This window comes from Lepidothrix coronata, unplaced genomic scaffold, assembly GCF_001604755.1.
Source record: "Lepidothrix coronata isolate B3197 unplaced genomic scaffold, Lepidothrix_coronata-1.0 Scaffold29, whole genome shotgun sequence".
Taxonomy (NCBI): Eukaryota; Metazoa; Chordata; class Aves; order Passeriformes; family Pipridae; genus Lepidothrix; species Lepidothrix coronata.
The window spans coordinates 495,876-518,823 of record NW_016690209.1 but is presented as its reverse complement, the minus strand read 5'-3'; the positions used below and the strand labels follow the sequence as shown (position 1 = coordinate 518,823).

At 43.6% G+C, this 22,948-nt stretch overlaps 1 protein-coding gene across 5 annotated transcripts in view; it reads right to left on the bottom strand.

The window, feature by feature from the left end:
• Positions 1-22,948, bottom strand: part of LOC108495283 (calcium-activated potassium channel subunit beta-2) — a 142,714-nt gene that overhangs the window by 62,904 nt on the left and 56,862 nt on the right. Inside the window, exon 2 of one of the 5 annotated variants that reach the window (XM_017810834.1) lies at positions 8,749-8,791. The exons of the other annotated variants lie outside the window; for them this stretch is intronic. Within the exon in view, the coding sequence (XP_017666323.1) occupies positions 8,749-8,762 (14 nt within the window). The 5' untranslated portion in view covers positions 8,763-8,791. The remainder of the gene's footprint in view (positions 1-8,748; positions 8,792-22,948) is intronic. 5 annotated transcript variants of the gene reach the window in all.

Genomic DNA, 22,948 nt, shown 5'->3' with positions numbered 1-22,948 from the left:
GGTGTAAACAATGAGAGATGTCTTCATGTAAGAAATAATCCAAGCTACTGTCATGGCAATAATGTGAAACACTGACTACTGGAACTTCCTACCACATCAAATATACTGCCATGAATTATTTAGCAAATCTAATTGAATGTAATTTTGCTATTCGAGATAAGTAGCCGCTAAGCTCAGTCTGAAAAATCAATTTGTATATGGCATAGTACTGATATCCCTTAGAACCAGCCTGGGATCATCCACAGCGCTGCCTACTTTACACTGCAGTTTCATGCTCTTCTTTTAGTATTAGCTTGGCCTGGGACATCCAACAGCCCTGGGCTCTCTGAAATTTTACGTGCAGAAGGATGTAAATCTCCTTGAATTTCCAGGGTGGCAGACCTCTCAAACATTTCTTTGTCCCTTCTGGAGCATTTACAATACTTTTGGGCAGTACAACAGACACGCTTGGTTCACCGTGTGGTGCAGAAGGGCTTTGGGTTTGCCCAGAGCAGGTGGCAAGGCTTGCAGTGGATATGCCATGGATCTGCTGAGCCATAGTGAAAGCAATCCAGGATGTAACAGCTGGAAAGTAGCTCTGCAGTGGGAGCTAGAAAACAGTGTAAAGGGGTTCTGTAGGCTAAGAAACCTAGATTTGGTCTATCGAGGTCAACATCATCTACTGGGGATTAGGTAGGATCAAGTAATTAATGAAAAAGTTAATTCATACCAGTTTTCTAATCCCTACAGACAGTGTGGATGACACACTTCTGCTGTCAACCCTTCTATATATGTTTTCCTGTGAAGAAGTGCAGAGAAGGGAAGGGTGGGCAACAGGCTGCAGAGGTTGCCACTAATACTTCCCGAGTGCTCTTCTCTGCTGGTCCAGCAGCCCTTCTTCCTTGCAGATATTTGGTATGTCCAACTCAATGCCTGCTCTGGCAGCCTCCCTGCTAGGGTATGCCAGCTCCCCCCGAGTGCCCTAAGGCATGGAGCAGTGCAAGCTGTGCCTGCTCCAGCCCCACCACTGTCACAGGGAGGATGGTGGTGCTGAGTCAACTTATTGCTGAAATTATTCCTGGAGACATCATCAAGACTGTTAAAAACCTCCACTACTGCAGTTAGATAATTTGAATGTAGCACAAAAAGCAGCATCCTGGGGGATGCCCAAACTCTAGTCTTTGTGTGATTTAGCCTAATTGTCTCCATGGCTCACACAGTCAAAGTATTTGCATGGGAGCTGGTGTGCGATGGGGCTGGAGCTGCAGACTGGCAGGTCCCACAGCTCTGCACAAAGGGCTGGATTCTGAATAAGCTGGTATCCCCCTTCCTGGTTTTCCTTGTTGGTTCTTACTAGGAGCATGGTAGGAGTTGTCTTTCTCTTAGGATGTACATCCAAATGACAAAAAAAAAAAATAGTTGCAGTCAAAGGTAAGCTGACCAGCCAAGGATTGTTTAAAGCAAAATTATCCTCTTGGTCCACAACAAAGTGGTTTGCTACCTTGTGAGAGCTCCCTCACCTTGTGTGGATGTGCAGGTCTAGGCAAAGTACAATTCCATTTGACATCTCCAGCAGTAGGGCTGAATGACCTCAGTGGAATTTTTTTGCTTCAAAGTGCTCAAACTTTTCACAATAATGTCCTAAGTCAGAGTGGTGGTTATGGTTGCAGATAGGAGGAGAGCTTCTGAAACTGTCACACTCATGGTTTTAAAGCTCACAAAATACTGTTTCAATACTTTCAAAGTTAAACTCTTGGACTCTGTTTCAAAATAATTTTCTAGTTTTAAAACGTCCCTTAATTTAAAAAATAGCTATATTTTAAAATATTTAAAGTAGACTTGAAATGAAATGTGGATTTTATTATTTAAATAGAAAATGTCCTTTTCGGATCAACTGCAACTACATTTTTCCTCTCTGACCTGCTTTGTCCATCAGACTGGAAACTCCATTATCTCTCCATTCCTACAAGAGAGATTAGATTCTCAGCAGATGGAAATGCTGATCTCTGAAATTGGGTGCTGCTTCTGCCAGTGCCCAACCTGGACCCTGAGATGGGAGAGCACACAGCTGGGTTGGCCATAGGAAGAGATTGCACCAGGGAATCCCTGCTGGGTTTTGCAGCAGAGGTGTGATGTTTTGGCACACAACTGCATTGCTCTTCCTGACAGAGCAGCTTTGATGCCAAGGAAGTAGAGCCCGAGTGCTCCAATGCTTGCAGTTTCAATATGGGTAGCTAAGGTTGTTTCCTACAATGTTCTTACTTTTATTGCTGAAACATGATGCACCAAATTACTCAACTCCAGCAAGTGGAGTCATTTAGCCTTGTTGTGAGAGCATGTTTCTGGGTGCACGTTGCAGGGCTCCATCCTGCCCTGCTCTGCAGCCTGTACCCACTGACACTGCCCTGGTCCCTTGGTGCAAGAGTGTCCATCCACTCTCTCTGACCCTCTGTTGTGGGGAACCTTAATGCTACATCAAAAGTGATGTAGTTGTGGAAATAAGTAATTTTCTTGGTCCCTGAGATCCTGCTGTGGCTGGAGCTGCCAGTGCAGGAGCAGGCAGAGAGCAAGAGCTCAGATACACAACCCCCACGCCAGAGTTGCTGAACTCAGGAGGAAGCAGGGTGTTGCCACCCACAGCTATGGGGCTGTGAAGGTCAGATACGGCCAAAAGCCATTTAAGCTCCTCTGGCCTTCAAGGAGAGGTGGGCAGATTTGTAGGCAGCTTTGGTCCTGCTAGGAGACGTTTTGGTATGCTTTCCCCTCTGCACAACATGGGACACTTCCCACCTCCCCTGCTGTAAATGTATTGTCTCCCCTAAAAACTTTCCTGAAAGCTTGAATTTTGCTTTGCCTCTGCACTCTTTGAAATCATTGCCTGAAATACCAAAGCAGCATGTTTGATTACACTGGACTTGGCCTCTGCCTGGCAGCACCCAGCCCCTCTGCTGAGACAACTTGCTCAGAAATAAATTTTCAGATTAACATAACTGAAGTGGGAAGGGCTTCTAAAACACTGGTAGAGATAAAGCAGCATGATCATGCCTGTTTTCTCTGGGATATTGCAACAAGATGTGATAGATGGTCACCCCAGCAAAGACAGATAAGAAACACCTGGAGGTAGAGGGAAGAAACTAAGAACATCTTTCCTACTGCCTGTTTGTAATAGTTTGTAGAGCACTACAAGCTAAACTCTGTATTATCTTTAGCCTGCATTGTTGTCAGCCTATAGCATTCAAGAGCACTTCTGACTCAGAACAGGTTTTATGTGCACTCTTTTTTGTCTTTATGTCACTACAACTGTGTGGCACATCACTGAGGCTGCAGCCAGGTGAGGAAGCTGCCAAGAAGGCCTGTGGTGGGGTCTGGAAAACACAATGGGATCCTTTCCTTTGAAGGTGGATTTCCATTTCAAATGTTTCTCCAGGAAGACAAGTCCTTTCCTCCACTGTCCTCTTCACCTTATCCCCCAGGGAGCCTCATATTCCCAACAAGACCTTGGTATCATTATGACCCTGGTCCTGTAAATTTGATCCCAGCACTGAGGATTTAAAGCCAGTGAATTGGTGCAGTGCTGTATGCACTTTATTGTGTAGGATCTTCTTCACAGATAAACAGGGCAGTTGCTTTGCTCTTGCTATATTTTTTATGGCAAAGTGCTAACTAGGAGAGGATGGTGATAAACTAATGGGAAAATGAGAACAGTAGACCTACAGAGCACAAAATACAAGCAGGTCAAAAGCTTTGGGAATTGCATATGGTCATTCAAAAGCAGGATAAAATGCAGAGGTTTTGGTGCTGAAGTTGGAAGTGGCTCCTGTTAAATTTGCAAAGAGCTGCTGGGAGAAAGGCCAAACTCCTACTCCACAGGGTAGGGAAAGGGATTCTTTTGTACATATCTAGACTTCACTGACCCCTCTCTGGCAGCTTTTTTGGCTCTTGCTCCTGCTCAGCCTCTTGATTATACTGGCCTTTTTCTCTGCTGCAAGCCCTGCCCTGCAAGGGGTAGAAACCTCTGGAATGACTGGGAGAACTGCTCTGTGGTGGAGGATGAGATGAAGAGGGAAGAGGGAAGGCTGCCCTGGGCTTTCCTGGAGCAGGTGCCCAAGCAGCTAGAGTCCGGGAGGAGTAGAAAGAAGAATTGGAGAAGGAGGGACAAGAAACTGTCATAGCTCCACTCTCTGGTTTCATAGATCCATGGCTGATTAGGATTGTCCTGAAGAACTAATGTGGAGTTGGAGCTCCAGGAAATCAATCCTCAGGAGTTTGTGCATTGATCTGTTTGGAAACATTAACCTGAGGAATTTCTCCATCTACACTTGTTTTCATTTGGGTGCATGTTCACAGGGATTGATTTTCTTAAAATCTGAGCATGGAATTAGATGTTTTTTCTGGATGCACTGGTTCAGCCTCAGCTTTTGTAAGGAGGTATCAGCTGGGATTTCACCTAATTCGACTTTGTTATTGAGATTCACTGACAGTTAGCAGTAGGTTTGTGACTGCGTTTTCCTCAGCAGCCCTTGAAGGGGTAGAAGGCTCTTTTATCCACAAGGCTGAACTGTGTTTTCACCCAAATGCTGCAGGAAATGGGGGTCAAATCCAGCTATTGCTGTGCAACAGTCGTGTGGCATGACACCCAATGGGCTGGATTCCTACCCCAATAAAACATGGTGGCCTCTTGACAGGTAAAGACACTAAAGTCTCATCTTTTCTTAGGAAAATAATGTGTCTGGATACATAAGACGTGCATGTAAATTTATATGTGTGTGTATATATTTTCTTACCAAGTTGCTTTGTTGTCCTCTGTGGCTGTAGAGGAATGAGAGTAGACCCTTAAATAAAGTGAAAGCCAGGTGGCCCTAAGTTCTGCAATTCTGGTGAAAAAAAAATTTGGGGGGGGGGGAGGAGAAAGAGGTCATAAAGTGCACCAGAGGTCTAAAGAAGAGGATCCCCATTGCATCTGCTCAGTGATATTGCTGCCCATGTTCCAGCTAATCTGATTCAGGTGCAACCACATCTGCCCTTTGCTGTGGCTGTCTGCCAGTGCCAAGCCCCTCTAATGAAAACAGTGGATATCTGTGCCCAAATTGCTAAAACAGGCATAATATGGTTTTGGTTCCCCTGTCTTCACCTTCCCCATGCTTCTACCCACTGCTTGCCACTTAGCCCCAGTGGTCTCAGGATGGACTGCCCTAAATCCCGGGGAGTCTGCTCCAAAACCAGCTGTAAACGGAGCCACTGCAAAGTTACAGAAATGAGTGGCTTTGTCCTCTGTAGGCTTTGAACCTCTTTGCCTTTTACCTGTGTATAGCTTGGCATGCAAGGGTCAAGTCAGAGTGAGATAAAGTACAATTCATTCCAGTGGTATTTTGTATGCAGGGGCTGAGCTCAGTCTCACTGTGTTACCAAAAGCTGATAACAAATAGATATGAAACACCTTTGAAATGCTAACTTATCCTAAAAAGCCCATTTCTTCAATACTTCTAAGCAACACAAAGCTTCATCCTAGACAATCTGCCCCCTCCTCTCTGTTTTAATAAGCAAGAAGCATAGTATCTGGCTGGAAAGAATGCAACAAATATTTTTGCATTCACACAGCTCAGGACAGAAGTGATGCTGCAAAATTTCAAGAAATCCCAGTTTCAAAGTACCAAGATGAACAGAGGAGAAAGCTGGGAGCAGTGAGGTTCCAGGCAAGACTGTGCTTCCTCCCAGCTATACTGCCCCATCTTTTCCCTACGGGCTGTAAGGGGGTGCTTAGGATGCATCCTTCCAGGGGATGTTTTATTTTTGACCTGCATTGCAAGAGGAGCCAGAACACCAGGTTTCTGCCACACCAGGTTCTGTTTAGTGCGTCATGCACTTGCTGTCCCCAGTTGCATTTTCCCTGTGCTCCCTCTGAACTCAGGTTTGCTCCTGAACTCCTTGTGTGGGTACACTGTGACCCATTTCAGTTCAAATGAACTAGGTTAGCTAAAGCAGTGGAAAATGTAGGTCTTTTGCTATTTTGCCTCACTTTGAGTGAAATCCATTGGTTGCAGAAGACCAGTCTCTTGGTTGATGTAAATCAATGTACCTCCTTTGACTTTGATAGAGGCTCATGTCTTTGTTCCAGCTGCTGATCTTCCCTGGCATCTGATACACTCTATCCTGTGTGGTGTTTGTTTTAATAGCCTGATAAAACTATTATTCTCAAAGGGAGATAGCGGCTGGTAGCTGTGTGTTTAGCAAAAATCTGCACCCATACAGTTTCCATAAGTGTTTGCTTCAAAGATGTAAACACCACGTTACCCAATTAAAGGAGTGTCCTTAATAATTTATCAGGCAATTAAAACATTCATTGCCCTTTATCCCAGAGAGCTCCACCAGTGATATATAATGTGAACCTAAGCTAAAATGCTATAATAAATGAACAGTGATGCAATGCATCAAACATAATGGGAACATTAAGGCAATGAAGGGTGGTTTATCAAGAATGGAGGATATAACACAGTTAGTGGAGCTAACTTAATTTCTGGAAATACCATTGCTCCTGAGGAGTGGGGCATGGCACAGGAGGTGTCTGCAGAAGAAACCTCAGTAATATGTTCCAGGGAAAACTTACCCCTTACAAAGTTAAGAGACAGAAAAGATCTCTCTCCCCAGTTGTTATTAATAATCCTTTTGAGAATGTCAAAAGAAAGGGAAATGAGCAACTGAAAGAGAGGGATTATAGCAGAAGTGGTGTTTCATCTTAGCTCTAACTGCTTCTCATAGTACAGTATTGCTTCACACTCATGTAATGAAAAATGCAAAACTAAAGAGGGAGTAAAAAAAGGCAAATGCTTTTGTTACTAATTCTGGTCTGGATGTTCTAAAAAAAATGACTCAAGAGGTTGGGAGTCCAATTCACACTGAGCTAAAATCAGATTTGAACACTTCGTTTCCCCTCTGAAAAATCTCAGTCACTATTGTAAAAATGCCAGAGCCTCGGTGGTACCAAATCTCCTGTCTGTGCTGTTCCTGCTGCTCCTGGGAGCTGCTCCTGGTAGTATTTTGCAGTGTGAAGGTGTACCCAAAGATGTGTAGGTCATGCAAACATAGAGTTGGGATGTGCTGCAGTGTGGATGACAGAAGGTTGATAATTTCATCTTCCCATTTTTAATAGTATCTTTAGGTGGGAGGATGATTAAGGGCCACTGTTACTGTTTTTGAAGAACTGTTCTTGAGCCCTTCAATTCTGGGTATGAAAAAGGATGGGATGGAAGTGAATGGTGATATAAAAATGGTGGTCCTCCAGTTCCCCTTTCCAAGTTCTGAGGCTAAACATGTTGGCAAGTGATTTGCTTTAATGAGGAAAACCCACATGAGACTTGTTCTCTGACCAGAGTTTGAGACAGGCTTCACAAACGTTCACAGATACTTTAACTGTGAGTATGAATGAGGCCCCCCAAATCTTCGTTCGCAAAGCCTCGTCATGATTGATGAATGAGGCACACTTTAAAAACAGGTTTTCACAATAGGGCTTTTACGTGGGTGTATCTTTGATCTTTTTATGGTGACGCACATCATCTGCCAGCCTAGGGAAAAAGTGCCTTGTTCAAGGTACTATTCCATGCCTGCTGGTTTATTTGTCGGCCTGTATGGACCTTTATGATGCCTAAAGAAACTATGGTTATTAATGCTGGAGTCTTAGCACAGCATCTTACATCAAGCAGAGCTAAGTGATGTGGAGCCCACTCCATGCAGCAAGGGCAGGAAGGACGTGGGTTCTATTCCTGCCTCAGCTACTGACTCGCTGCCTAATCTTGGACACTTTGTGCTGTTATTATTTTTCCTTTGCTTATGTGGTCCCTTGTGAACTCTCTGGAGAAGGAGCAGCTGCTTGCTGCAGGATTGCTGGGTGCTTAGCGCCGTTACTCTATGGCAACTCATAACAATAGCATGGAGGGTTATTGGATAGTGAGCTTTTTATTATGTAATTTGGAGTGGATTATATGGACTAGAACAGTGTAATGGAATGCAGGCTCATCTTCTCCTCACCACTTGCAGTATACATTAACTCCATTTATTTATACTGCCACTCTTTCTCCTTCGTGGGATGCAAAGGAGACTCAGCCTCCCACTACAAACTCCCCAAAGATTTTTGGGGCTAGGATCTGCTCTTTAATACACACAAGAAAACTTCTGCAGTTGTTTCTAGTCTCTGGAAAAGCTGCTACCAGATGCACATATGCACCTCTGCCATCCTGGCTTGCACAGCAGCATCTGTGGTGGTGCCTTTGCCCTTCCTGGAGTAACAGGCTGGGGAGCTGGACACTTATTGGCAGTCCTTTGTCCTAGTTTAAAGAATAACCACGTCTGTCAGGATAAAATATTTTGGTTTGTCACACCTTTTCGGAATAAACTTTTTCACTGAAGAAAACTTAAGGACAAAAAAAAAAACATTTAAATAAAAGCATGAGCCACAAAAACAACAGCAGAATACGCTTTTCAAGTGATACGTAATACAAACAACTTTTCATTGGTTTAACTCATCTTTTAGTTCTTTATGGGAGGTTAAAGCAGGCAATTCCCTCTCTTAGCCCTAGAAAGGCACACAGAAAAATTGATATCCCCATTTCTGACATCAGGAGACTGTATGTCCTTGTATTTCTTTCTTGCCTTTTGTGCTTAGTTCCTTTCTTTTTGCAAATGAGCATTTGGATGCCATTCAGCCCGATGGGGGATTACAGCTGTTCTTTCCCTCCTCATCGTTCTGGTCACCTGGCTGACATTTCTACCACGTACCTGAACTTTCCCATTCCTGGATTCTATGTGCTTTTCCTTGCACCTAGGCAGAACAGTAAGACCTTTTGTGTTGTTATGAGATTAAAAAAAAAACAAACAACAAAACAAAACAGATTCAGTCTTTTTAGGACACTCATAACTATTTTCTCTTGCCTTTAGATGCTTAAATGTAAAATGGCTTGTGTAGTTTATTGATGCTCCACCTCACTGTGGGGTTATAGGGACTGCTGAACCTCCCTCTGCAGTTAGATACTGACATTACTTCCTTTGTGTAACTGCTATTCCTTGGCATAAAACTTAGAAGAAGACCTGAAACAAAGCCAAAGATATAATATCCTATCCTCAGAGAATCAGAAAAAAGTCAGCTCTAAATTTGCTGTGAAAACATTTGATTTGTGATTAATTTCTAGAGGAAAATAAAAATAAAAATTGCTGCCTTGCAGAAATCACAAGAATTGCAGTAGCTTACAAGAGAAGTGTTCTTTTTGATGACTGCCTGAATCCCCCTCATGTCATATAATTTATGTTAATTAAATGCTGATGGAATCTGAATAAGCATATTGATGGAAGATGTATTTGAGATACTGTTATTAATTCATCATTCAGAAGCTAGTGCGTGAAATAATGCATTCCTAGGCTCTGATTTAGGACATTTCATTTTCAGTATTACCGAAATATCTGTTTCCAACAGAAATAACCCTTTAATCTACTGTTAAAAAAACCAACCAAAGCACAGCACAATAACACTAAAACAACAACGAGAAGCTCACCAAAAATCTGATTGGAGGCAGCCTGATTGAGCAACTCTGAAGCAGTAATTATTTATGCCTTTCAGAGCTATAGCACATACTGATCCCAATTCTCCAGGCAATGGACATAAAATAACGATTTAAAAATAATTATAACATTCAAGTACGAAGGAGAACCTCTGAACTCAACAGCATGTGCTTTATTGCACCTCAAGTTTACATTTTGGCAAGTATAAGGACATGGCAGCCTTCCTGGGACTGTGCTTTTGTACCTAAATCCTCACCTTGCTGGTAGTGAGCTGTGGACAAGGTTCAGCATCCTGCAACCAGGCTGGTGAGCTGAGACTGGCCACAAACTTCACCTGATGACAAAGAGTTATTGGGTGGTGATTGATGTGGATGGCCAGGAGACCTCCAGTGGCCTCAGAGGTGAGGGATGTCCCTGTTCCCCTGCTGAGCCTTGCCTTCTGCCAATGATTCCACCATCACCAGTGCCTGGGGGTCAGCCTTGGCTGACACTGACCTGCCACCAAAGTGACTTCAGCAGCCGAAAGCACAGAAAAGGGGCAACCTTGCCCCAGCTGTTGTTGCATCACCTCTCACAGGATAGTGTGGTTCAAAGCCATTAGGTCGGGTGAGTCTCTAGAGTGCCCCACACCGTGCATTGCTGCTGTGCCTGCTGCCACTGCAGGTGTCTGACAAAGCAAAGCAAAGATGGTCTAGAGACCTCAGACCCTCAGCAAGAGCTGAACTAGGAAAGAAACTCCCCAAAACAGTAAAATGGGACATTTTGGAGTACAAAAAGCTAAGGAGCAGTGGTAATAATAGCCTAGAAACTGAATGTTTGCCTTCACTTAAGGGGGAGCACTTCTAATTTCTTCTATGTGTTTTAGGTGAGGTCCCAGGTAACTGGGGTGCTCATAAGTGTTCAGAACAGTTGGAAGGTGGGAATAAAAGCATGGGAGCCGGTTCCCCACCATACCATGATGTTTACTGCTGCTGGGGTTGGTTTCATAGGTCATCTCTAAATGTTTAGTAAGTGTCTTATAAAATCATTTTGGGAATCAACAGTGCCCAGAAACTTAACTGCTCCCATAACTCTGAGCTTCACTGGAAGAAGGGAGGCAGTCTGACCTCCAAAATTGAGTGTTCTTTGCTAAAGGGCTGCTCTGTAACCTGCCCTGCTTAGTGTCACCAAGGGAAAGGACAAACACCCTGAGGTTTCCTCAGCTGAGGGACAGGGGAGGTCTAACCCTAAATCCAGGAAGAGGCTGATGGGAGGCAGTGACATACAATTCCCACCAACGCTATAGTGTCTCTAAATGGACTTTACTAATTTTGTGGGATCACATGAAACTGGGTCCTCATTTTTCTGCAAAGGCTTTAAGGCTTACAGCTCTCTCCCCTCTATAAAAGTGCCATTGCCTCAGGAGGTGGGGAAGCATTGATGTTGACAAGTGTTACCTTAATGCATGAGGTTGTTCACGCTTTCCCCATCGCTGCATTGAGCCCTGGGGACCAGTTCAGAAACGATGGAGAAACCTAATGATGAGCTTCTCTGAGAGAATTACAAATGTAATAGGGAATGGAATGAGGTATGCAATGAAAACCAAGGAGAAATTTCCCGACTGACTGAAGCTGAACTAACCGTGGACGCTGCTGAAGGAAACTGTTCCATCCTCCTCCCCTAGATCTGCAAGCTTTGCCACTTCACCCAATACCATTAAATGAGTGGCAAGATGAGTTGACTTTAGAGCTGTGGGGTTAGTTTTCAGGTGGATCACCGAGCTTAAGTCAGTAGGAGATTTCTTCTCATGCTTAAGATGAAGTAAAGTGGCAGCACTGCCAAACTGCTGTGTAATTGAAAGTGTTACATGGTAACTGATAATGCTGTAGGTTGGATATAGGGGCATATATGACAAATACACTCTTTCTCTCCAGCAGGGAAATACAGGCTTTGCAGTGCTCGTAAGTAGCTGAAAGTATTTAATATTAGGTTTTAACCTCCAAGGAGCTTTATACTGCACCATCAAGAGAGAAATTAAAATCTAGGAAGACGTATCTGAGCATCTGCACAGGAAGGACAGAGGTGTTCCAGACTGCAAACAACCACCTTCCCCTTCTGCTCTCCGAGTCTTAACAACCCCAGAGTGATTTTGCTTGCTCATAACCATTCAGATCAGTGAATTCTTTTATTCAAATGTGATGCCTGTGGCTTCTTAAACGGTAGCTGGAAACCTTTCCTTGCGACTCCACCGGGTTGCTTGGAAAAACGTGCTTTTAGCCTATTGTGTTTTGCTAATGAGATCCTGCTATTCAAGTAGGTGTGAAAGGGTTTCGAAAACAGTTTGTGTGTTTGTATACAGCAGGGAGAAGTGGCTGCTCACATTAATTCCCAATTCAGGCTGTGCTTGTGAATGGCTCTGACTACCCCAAAGATCAAAGGTGTCTGTATATATAATCTGCTTCTGGGCTGCTCTCCACTAATGATGGTGTCTGGCCCAACTATTAGTAGTTGTAATACATGGACAGGTCTAAGTAAGAGATACAAATCTGGCAATACTCAGGAATTGCTCTTTGCCCCTTAAACCGTTTGAATTGCTGGAGGATTGACTGAAAAAGACCCTCACAGGAGACACAGCCAGGAACTACCTGCATCTAACACTGGTTGCACTCATGGACTCAGGCATCCCTGTAGCCTGAAAACCTGTGTTTTCCCTGCCTAGCTATCATTCTTTAGCGTTTAGGTGGTTTTGTGACAGTAAGGCTTATGAATACTGCTTGCTAGGGCTGGTATTTGCCTTTGGATTTGGCTTCTTCCCATCCCAGTGCAGGGCACGGTGAACCATCAGAAACTGTGCAGTCTGCAGAACAAAGCACAAGAACTTTTTGGCTCCTGCATCTCTTTTGCGTCCTCTCTGTTTTTACTGTGGGTTTATGTACATTCACTTGCCTGGGGACTTGTCATCTTATTTGTAATCTATTGTTTTAATTATTTTCTGTGAAGGTGCCCAAAGACCTTGGGGTATTGAGACACAAATACATTATTTATTCATTAATTATTCATTATTGCTAACTACTTGCTACAATGTAGTTGTCTGCAGTAACTGCCTGGGTGAACCCTCTCCCATGGATAGGAGGGTACTTGCTTTATTTGCCAACTGTTCCTCGGACAGGAGGAAGATTGCTAAAAAAGTGGAGGAGGAAATAGCTACATTCGGCCAATAACTCTTTTTCTGATGTGTATCTCCAAGAGTTGACCTAAAAAGTATCAGAGGGAACACAGGTTCCCTAATGCACGTCTGCAGTTCATAACTATTGCTAAATTGTCCCAGAACTGCCTGGAAAGGGATTTAGCAGATGGGTAAAAGGGCTTTAATTTCACTGCTCATGACTGACTTTTTCCACTTAAGAAATGTCTCCTTCTGCAGCTTCACCTGCATCTGAGTTATCCCTGCAGTTCTGTTGTCTGCACTGCATTTTTGTTTGCAATGCAGAAATAAACACAGAAATGTTAAAAATAGAAATAACCCTGAGCTGAAATGATTTCCCCTTCCTAGCTGGCTACCTTGCACACCAGACTTCAGTCATATATCATCTCAGATTGCTGAGACTGGAGCTCCCCAGTTCTCATCTCAGAGAGGTGTTTTTCAGAGATATACCTGGTCCCAATTGTTCATGGGATTTTACTCATTTCTTGTCTCTCTGTGATCTGATTTCCATGATTTCCCTGCACTGATTGCTACAAAAGAGGGGCCTGAAGCAAACACCCAGATGCAGCAGACCCATCTTCCTGGCCAAAAGGCAGTGACTTCAGCCTGCCTTCCCCTCAGTGCTGTAGTTCATTGCACTCCTTAGTACCAGGGAGTAAATGTGTGGTTTAAAACTGGGATCAAAGTGTGAGATCCAGTCCTGGTGGGGACTGTGATCCTCCTCCAGCCTGAGCACTGTGCACGTGGCTATGGGTGAACTGGGATGACACCTGGTGAGCTGCTGCTGGAGGACACACAGCTTTGGAGAAGATTAAATACAGTCTCTGATGAGTGACAGCTTTGAAACCTCAGGGAAGTTTTAACAGGCTACAGGAGATCTGTTTTGCTGTTTTGTTTAAAATAACTAATAATTGCTGAGCTTTTGATTTTTAACTGGAGAGGAAATCTCTTAATTAGTTAACTAACAGGTCAGAGAAGTTGAAACAGCTCAAGTTGATTGACGAGACCAGACTTTATGGGGATAGCAATGTTGACTGGAGAGGTCTGAGGTGGAGGAAAAATCATGTGTAATACCTAGTGATAGTGTTTTGTCCTCCTGAAAGACCATCTCATCTCTTCAGGGACTATTGCAGCAACCTGAATTTGTGTGAGCACTTCTGGAAATGGAGCTCACCCACTCAGGAAAATTAAAGCAGGCTGCCAGGCACTGCTGTGACTAGCAGGTCTGGAGAATTTTTTAACATTTTGAGATCATTTCTGGGAGCTCTAAAACTGAGTGGAAAACCTCTTTGGCTTCACAGTCTCATCAGAAATCCCCCCAGGACATTGTGGTCACCATGACTGTCTGCTCAAGAAATGTTTGCATCTGCTTGATTGGTGTGTTGGATTGCTACAGTAAACAAGGAAATTAAGTCTTTAGTGATATGGATGGATATTCTGACAATCATGGAGAGGGCAGAGAGGAAGTTTGTGTAAAAAAAATCCTGACACTGGAAGGGTGAATTGAACACCCAGCATTGCTCTCAGCTGTTTAACGGAAGGCAGCTCAATCACTGGCAGGATCAATCCCTATAGATTGAGCCCATGGCTATTATCAACTTTTCTTATGTCCTTGCCGCTTGTAAATTTAACTCCACCTCTCAATAATGTTAAATGAAAGGCACAGCAGCACTGCAGAGAAAGGAAACAAAATGATTCCCTAACACGTTGCTCTTTGTGGACACCTCTCCTCTGTATGAAACTTAGCTTCGGCCTGTGCTTGAATTTGTCCCTCTCTTCCCTGTCTGCTGTGGTTGAGTGGAGTCACAGTGTGATACAGTTGGGAGGGTACCTATCTCTGCCCTTCCATAGTTACAGAATCCACTTCAAAGAAAATGTTCTTGGGAGAGCACAGCCCATTGCACAGTGGTGAGTCCTTCTAGTAGAATAGCATATATTAAATGGTAATGATTTTAGATATTTTGCAGGGTAATTCTCCCTCTGCTGCTCTCTCCAGTGCCCCTGTCCTCTCAGAATTGTGTGGAAGCAGGACTCAAGTGTTTTCAGTCTGCTGATCTACCTGCAGAGGTCTAGAAAGCAAGGTGGGAAAGTGCTGGAAAAGTGCCTGTAAGCACTCTTGCTTGCACTTGCCGACAGCTTTGGAGCTGTACATCTTGTCTGCCACCTCCATTTGAGAGGGCCATAAAAAGGAGCATCAGTGACCATCGCAAACCATTGGGGCAGTGGCTGAGTGCGGCTGGCTAAGCTGCTGGGAAGAGATGGCTTGGAGCTGGGGTAAGGAACAACAGAAAAATCTGCCTGATGCAAGCTCCAAATCTGGCTGAGGGCATAGAGTGGGTATTTTTAGCTTTCACGCTCTCCTCACCACTTAGGTGTTCATTTTACACCCCTCTGGTCTGTTTGCCTACACAGCCCTGTCTCACACAGCCCTGCTGTCCACTCCACATCGAACCCAGGCATGGTGCCAGTGACTTGAGGCATTGGATACGGCAGCAACTGGAGCATCCTATGCCAAATCCACCTCCTAGGCCTGGGTTAATGGAACACTGCTCAAATGCTTGCTCAGTCTAACAGGAAAAAAAAAAAAGTCAATATGCCCTGGCAACTGAAGGCCTTAGTGTGTGACTGTGTAGTGACTACAACAGTGCAGGAAGTGATAAACTCTGAGAGTGTCTCAGCATTTATGGGAATGAGGGCACATACGTTATTATTGGACATTACCATATAAATTATCACCTCCTCTATACATCCCAGTTGTACTATAATCTCTCCAAGTGCTGCTCCTCACTGTGCAAGAAGCAATAAGGGAGCTGGTGCTTCACACTGCTTTCCATACAATGAAAGTGCAACACTGCTCTGACAGCCGTTCTGTTTAGTGCCCACGTGCCTGGAGCACATCCAGAGCCGTCTGCCCCACACCTGCGAGACGAACAGAGCTAATCTGACACTGCATCTGCCCACTCTGCCCAGTGCTCCTCACAAATACAGAAACAGTTCAGACCAACATCTGTTGAAACTGGATCTTGCTGCCGCATCTGTTTCTCTCTCCTTCAGCAAAGATTGAAATATAAGTCTGAAAGGACCTTTGATGCATGGTTGCCATAGTAAAGCCAAACTTCTTTCATGCAAAGGTTGTGGAAAGGCAAAAGTATGTACTTAGAGCAAGTAGGTTCATTACTGGAAAGAAAATAATAGAGGTGAGAGCCTCAGGGAAGGAAAACATTCCTTCAGATATTTCTTCATGGATCATGTGAGAATGAGGAGCCATTGAAAAAGGTTTTAACACATTGCAATTACCTTGCTTTCAACAGAACTTGTCAAAGTCTAAAACCACAAGGTTTCAGTCTGAATGTGATAATGATGGAGATGGGACTCAAAAAATCCAAACAGTGGAAATTGAATCAAGCAAACCTCAGTTTACTTGAGGTTGTTTTTAAACAACAGAATTTCTCTCCAAATCCTGCCTGTCTTAGTCTGTCAAGAAGATATATATGTGTGTACAGGATGTGCTCAAGACCTGCATGATATATCACTGATGAATAAAGAACTTTGTAGATGAATACCTGCAGGTTTAAGACATAAACAAACCCTCTTTCCGTAGTCTCTTGCTACCTGTTGCAATCCAGTGAGAAGAAATATGGCAGGGAACGCTAACAGCTTTTTGCCAGCATGTTGTCTTCAAATGTGTAATTGGTACCAAGTGGTGACAATACAGAAGCTTGCAAAAATTTTAACTGATGATGAGAAGGCAGCATTTGCCAGAGGAAGAGTTTTCTCCCTGATTTTGCAGATCCTGTTGAGTTAATTTAGCTGATCGTGTAGGGTGGATGAGTGCTGCATCAGCTTACGGCTTTCCTGCTCCCCAAGTGCTTACAACTGCTGTCCATGTTCCCCTCTTGTCCACTTTTCATGGCTATTTTGATCCCAGGAACAGTTTGCAAGCACCTAAGGAGGTTTGCAAAGTGACATTATCCTATACCCGGCCAGGAGGGCTGCTTGCCTCCCGCACTCGGCATGGGAGCACTGGGGTGCAGGAATGGAGCTGCAAGGACACTTCATGGAGAGGTTTGGGGATCTTTCCATTATGAAAGCAAAACAGAACCCATCCTCAGGTCTTTTCCCTGTATGAAGACAGTTTTTATCCATTTTTTCTGTTTGTCACAATATACATATGAAGATGTCCCCCCCTTGACCTGTGACAACTGGTCTGTGAAGATCATGTGCCACTCACAGTGATTACAAGGTCATTTTATCCAGCATGGGGCAGATCCTGGGGCTTTTACTCAGATTTTTCTCAGCCATTACTTCAAGCCAAAGATCTCCTTTAGACAAACCATCTGTAATTATAGCTGAGCTAAATGTTTACAACATTCCCCCAGAAACCCTCTTGTTTCCAGGTCCCCTGCTTTTGCCTTGCAGAGCGTGCCTGGCTCGAGACCTCATTTTGCCTTGAAGGAGCTCAAAGGAGGCCAAGGTGAGATGCTGTGATTTGACCTGACTCCAGATGAAGTCAATGCAACTTTTGTTTCTCTCATCGTATTCATTTAACATGCATCAGGGTAGGGTTTTCCAGATGGGCATGGTGTTTGCAGTATTGCTATGGTGTGGTAAATAAACACCCCAGCCCGCTGTGCCTGTGGAAAGTAAATTTGCCCAGTGAGGTTGCTGCACAGGGCAGAGGTAGCTGTTGTATGTTGTAAAAAGGCACCAAATATAAGGACCTGGAGGTAGAAATAATAAGCAAGAAAATCTGCTCTGCATGTACACGGGAGGTTTCTGATCAAAAGCAACAGGTTTTTTAGATTACAGAAATTATTTATGAAAAGTATCTGGGGAATTCTAACTGGTACAAATGAAAGGAGCTTGTCCTCCTCTCCCTGCAATTTGTCAGTCTCCAGCTTCTCACCTCCTGCTTGCACAACTGAAAACTGGGCTTTTACATAAGGAAGTGAAATTTAGTAAAAAATATTTTTACAAAAGTGATCTGATCCCCGCAACTGGGGGGAAAACATTGCAGCTGCAGTATTTAATATAATTTAAAAGCTGATTACTCTCCATGTGGAGTAAGTACTTTCCATAAGGCTTTCTACTACATGTGGTATGCACCCTAATTTGTATTAACGGCTCCTAAGGAGCCATCATAGTTTATCAAGAAAGTAATATGCATTTTAAAAGCACTCAAATAAAGATTTACATGATAAACCTTAATAACTCTGGAATGCATTATTAGCTGTAGTACACTTCCAGAAGCAGTCATTCACTTCTGTCAAATTAGATAATTGAAAGAGCCATGAAAAACTTCAGCTCAGAATTTAGCTGTTGTTTGGTCACTCTCTAGGATTTATTTCGTGCATTAAGGGGCACTTTCCACCTCAGCCTGTGTATGGCAAGTGGCTATTTTGTGCACAGGAACTCTGCTATGATTCCTTCTAAAGAAAACAACCTGTTAAGCTTTAAAGCTCATTATTTATCGCAAAATGGCCTTATATCTCTGGCAATATTTTCCTGCAATTGTCCTGTCAGCCAGATGCTAAGTAAGATATCAGTATAAACCAGTTTCACAATATCTGTGAAATATGGCTGGGAGATAGTAATGTTATTGAGATGATGTTTTAAATCATGAGAAAAGCCAGTCAGTAAATTGGTGGCTTCCTTAAAGCCAATGGAAAAATTAATACTGTGGATAAATGGAGCTAAAAACTGCATTTTCTCCAGCAAGATGAGATCAAAGCAACAGTGCAAATGAAAATTCAATAATTCTTACTTGTGTTGAAGACTGGGACCCCTATGATACAAAGACTTGCATGGAACAAGAGAAAATACATCCTAGGGAATAGCTACATGCTCAAAGTAAAAGGATTAACTGACCTTTCTCTGCCCTAGTCCAAATAATCTTACTTTAAATGTACTTCTTAGTGAGACCAGTCACACCCTGAAAAATGAGTGATTTACACTTTTTTTTTCCCCACTGAATTCTGAACTGACATTTTCATGCTGTCGACTCCATTTCCTGGGTGTTCTGTATTTGCAATTATTCTTGTGTGGACAGCTTCGGTACTAGGGACTCTCTTTGTGCTCCTCGCTGGTCAGCCTCATGGCGCTGGCTGGGCAGGAAAGGCCGATGCCCAAAAAAAGAGAAAACAGTTAATTGCCCAGACCCATCCTGTGCATCTGTATGCAGCCAGCAGGCTGCCATGGCACTGCCTGAAAGTGGGATTTGGGTTTCCCTTTGGGCTTCTTGTGCTCTGTGGTTTTACACCTTCTTTGCAACTTTGGAGGAACTGAAAATATTCATATATTCCACTGCTACCTGGAATTAATGAGAACGAAAGAACGAGTTTTAAGTGCACTGTTTTTTAGACATTTAGATACCAGAGAGTCTTATCTGGAGCAAACTTGGATAGTGAACAGCTGACGAGGCAAATTGTTCTGAAAGATTAAAGACCTTAACTTATCTTGAGTGGCACTGTAAATGTCTGCCTGCCTTTGCAGGGCATGTGCTGCTAAAGATCAGCTACTCACTGTGGTCAGGGGAAGGGTGTAATGAGGGAAAATGGGATGGAAGGACAGAGGGATAATTTTACCTAAATGATCTGCTCTTTACCCATGTCCTCTGCATGACAGGACGGTGAAGAGAAGTGTGTGCCAAGGTGAATTACAGCTGAGTGGGGCAAAGCAGGAGCTGGCAGAGAACCTGGCTGGCTGTGTCACAGCAATGACCGGTGACTGCCTGGCAGTAGTTGTATGGTTTGCACTACCCAAAAATTGTTATCTGCTGGACTGCAGAGCAATTGCTATGGCAAAATCACACAGAGCTGGTTAGTGAGAATCAGTGAGTGCCGTGCCCTGATGGCTCCTCACCTGGGCTTCATCACAGCCAGAGTGGGAGCAGTGTGGGCAGCCCAGCACTGCAGGCACCAGCTCTGTGGTGTGGGGAAGCTGAGCCAGTCGAGATCATCCTGCCCAGACGTCTAACAGGAGAAGCTGGAAAAGGCTGCCTGGGGTGATTCTGGGGATTTGTTTGGATTGTTTGTTGTCTCTGAAGGGCTGCATAGCAGCAGCTGAAGGAGCAAGGTCAAGTTACTGCCTGTGAGGAAGAGAACTGGGCCATCTTCGTTCTCTTAAACAAAAAAACTCAACTTTTTGAGAGTTCTGTGTATCCTGTAAGGCACTGACAACTGAGTTACCGTCTTTGGAGCCCCTCTGCCCAGGCTGCTTTCAGGACAAGCATGAGTTTATTGCAATGGGAGTTTTATTGCAGAGAAAGAAGCTGCCCTGGCTTATCCCCAGCTGACCTGAACTTGTTACCTGTTTACAAAAAGACTAAATGTCCAGGAATGCAATTGCAAATCTGAAAAACTGCGTGTCTCCAAATAAGCTGCAGCTGCTGTTGGGGTAAATGACACACAGCTTTGTTTCATGCTGGGGAGTGGAAAAAAGGAGGTTTGGGAAGTGCCACATTCTCTAAGATCTGTGAAACGTGGCTGGCAGCAAAGCTCTCCTTCCCTTGGATGGGTTATCCCTGAAATACCACAGTCCTGTCTCAGTCCTTGCCTTGTTTTTATGCTTGATTTACATCTGTATGTCTCTAATGAGGTACCTAAGAGAAAGCACATTCATGACCTTGTCCATACCCTTCTTCTTGTCTGGCAAGTGCTGGGGGAGCCCCCTGGGCTTGAGGGGAGGAAACCTTCTCCTAGTGAAACCATGGGAGGCAGCAGAGAGGGCAAAGGATGATCTCGGATATTTGGAGGCACCTGGAGAGGGAGTGGTAGCAGCGGGGAGGGGGTGAGTGCAAATGGGGTGGTTGACTCGCACCCTGAGGAATTTTTCCTTAGCACAGGAGAGAAGAAGGGGAGTTGAGTCTCCCACTGACATGTGTCTGTTGAGTAAGCCACTCAAGAAAGCGAAAAACAGAGCCTGGATTCATTGCCCCCTTCCTTCCCCTGAGTATCTCACTAATAGCAGCCTGGCATGGATTTCCAGCTCTGTTAATTACCCCTAATTGCCTGCAGCTTTCTGGCCAGCCTTGCCTCTCCCTAGGAGGTGATGGCTCCGGTGGAAACAGGGATGATTTGATCCTCGAGGAGCTGCTCCTGCTGCTTGTGGCCAAAGACCACCTGCATGCCTCTTCCCCCAGTGGTCAGCACTAAATCACTTTGGACATCCTTGTAACTTCAGGTAGTTGGGGAAAAACGTTTTGGCTCCCACTAGTTTGATAATAACTTTAGAAACATGCATATAAAAGTAATGTTTTTTCCACATAGGTTTATTGTGACAAATTTCTTTTAGCTGCCTGATACAGCTGATATCAACTGGAGCCTAATGTGAGTTTCTGGGAGCTGTAATGGGAAAATGAGCATTGAAAAGGGAGTAAAAAGTATTCCTATAAGAACACAAAAAAGTTTTCCTTTTCTTCCTACCCTAAAGCTAGACTTTGCTTTTTATGCTTGGGAAAAAAAAAAAAAAAAAGAAAAGAAAAAAGCTGATTAAGAGGTTTAGGTACATTTGGTATCTGTTTACACAAAATCCAGGGCTTAGCTGTGATGAGATAAAAGCAGATCTGGCTTTATTGTTTCTCTTCTGCATTTAAGTGATCACAGAAAGTGCAGCCGTAGCCCTACTGCTCAGACACGCTCCTTTCACGTATGGTTGTTGCTTGTATTAGTGTAAGTCAGACTTTGAAATGAATTTTCTGCAAATTTGCTTGTATGAAGTTTGGCACAAAGCAAATTCAGAACTTGGCGTGGCAACGGGGAAGGGGAGGCAGTTCAGAAATCCAGGGAAGCAAGGCTGGCAGCATTTCAGCGTTATTTACATTCCTCTAAGATCTTACTCGTGAATTCTGGGACTAGTCAAAAATAAGCTGTGCTCCTCTCCACTCTCCTCCTTCATTAACCTGGTGGTGCTCATTAACTGGTGAGCCTCTGGGTTTTATATGATCCTCTAATGTCCATCACAAATAATTGCACTAATTAAATAGGTAAGCGAACGGTTCGGCATGGGAGTGCAATTCCTGAGATGGAGTGGACATGTCTGTGGGCAGTGAGAGTGCTTTGAGTAATAATATTTAGCACTAATAAATTAAATTTTGGAACTCCATAAAAATTCATGCTTCAAGGTTTAAAGTTAATCTCTGTCAGGATAAGACCAACGTTGGCGTAGATTATCCTGCATTTACCAGTTAAGGAATTTCTTGTAGCTTCCTCAGAAGGCTGTTATTGGCTGGCTTTGAAGACAGGATTGTGTCTAGGCAGAGCATTTGTCTTACTTGGGTGGCAGCCCTCACACCAGGTGCACTGACCCAGGGCAATAAAGCAAAAATGGGCATGATTCCATGAATGTAGGAGTAGGAAACATTAATTGGGGTTTAGTCACTGTGCTGGGATTTGGGAGACTGGCTGCTAACTTGGAGGCTTCTGATGTGTTTTTGTACGATACAGGCAATTTTTCTGTGCCTTTGCTCATCTGCTTTCAAATAAGGAAATACAATTCCTTTTTTCACACCTTTTCAGTTGAAACACTAACCCTTCACTCAGTAGGGATCAGTTCTAGCTATGGGCTGGTACAGTCAGTACCTGGCATCCTGGAACATTGAATTTGAGGATTTTCATTTTTAACTGTGATGCTGCTGCCATTCTTGAGGATAAGGATGACAGCTGTAGCTTTTCAATTTCTGAAGTTTATTGTCTTCAGCATTTACTTTTATGTTTTATTTTCTTATGTTAAAAACAAACTTTTCACATATAATATCCTGTTAGTTTGATTTTTCAGTTGTGAGGATTGATAGTAAAGACAGCCAGGAGTTAGCAGAAGGTGAAGTAATTTGACAATATCTCTAGAATCTGCATGAAGAAATGAGGGTTAATTTATGATACAATACTTCTTTTCAACACATGTTCTGTCTTATTCATAGAGATTTAGTGAAAGAGATACCACAATGTAAGACACGTCTGAAATCTCAGGAGCTGGGGAGATGCTGTCATAAAATTTTTAGCTGCTTTTTCATGTCTGGCAATAAAATAAGTTATAGATGAAAAAGATGAGTTAGAGAGGAAAAGGAACTCTGTTTGGATAAGCAATGTTTCCCAGTCATGTTCAAGTGGAAAGCCAGAAATATAACATATGAAATAATACATGAGAGGGAATAGGAAAAAAGTACTATCCTGGGAAAAGTAACCTAGAGAATCTGAAAGGCAGATACTGCTTCAGGGAGGGAAGGTTTGTTTCTGTAGTCAC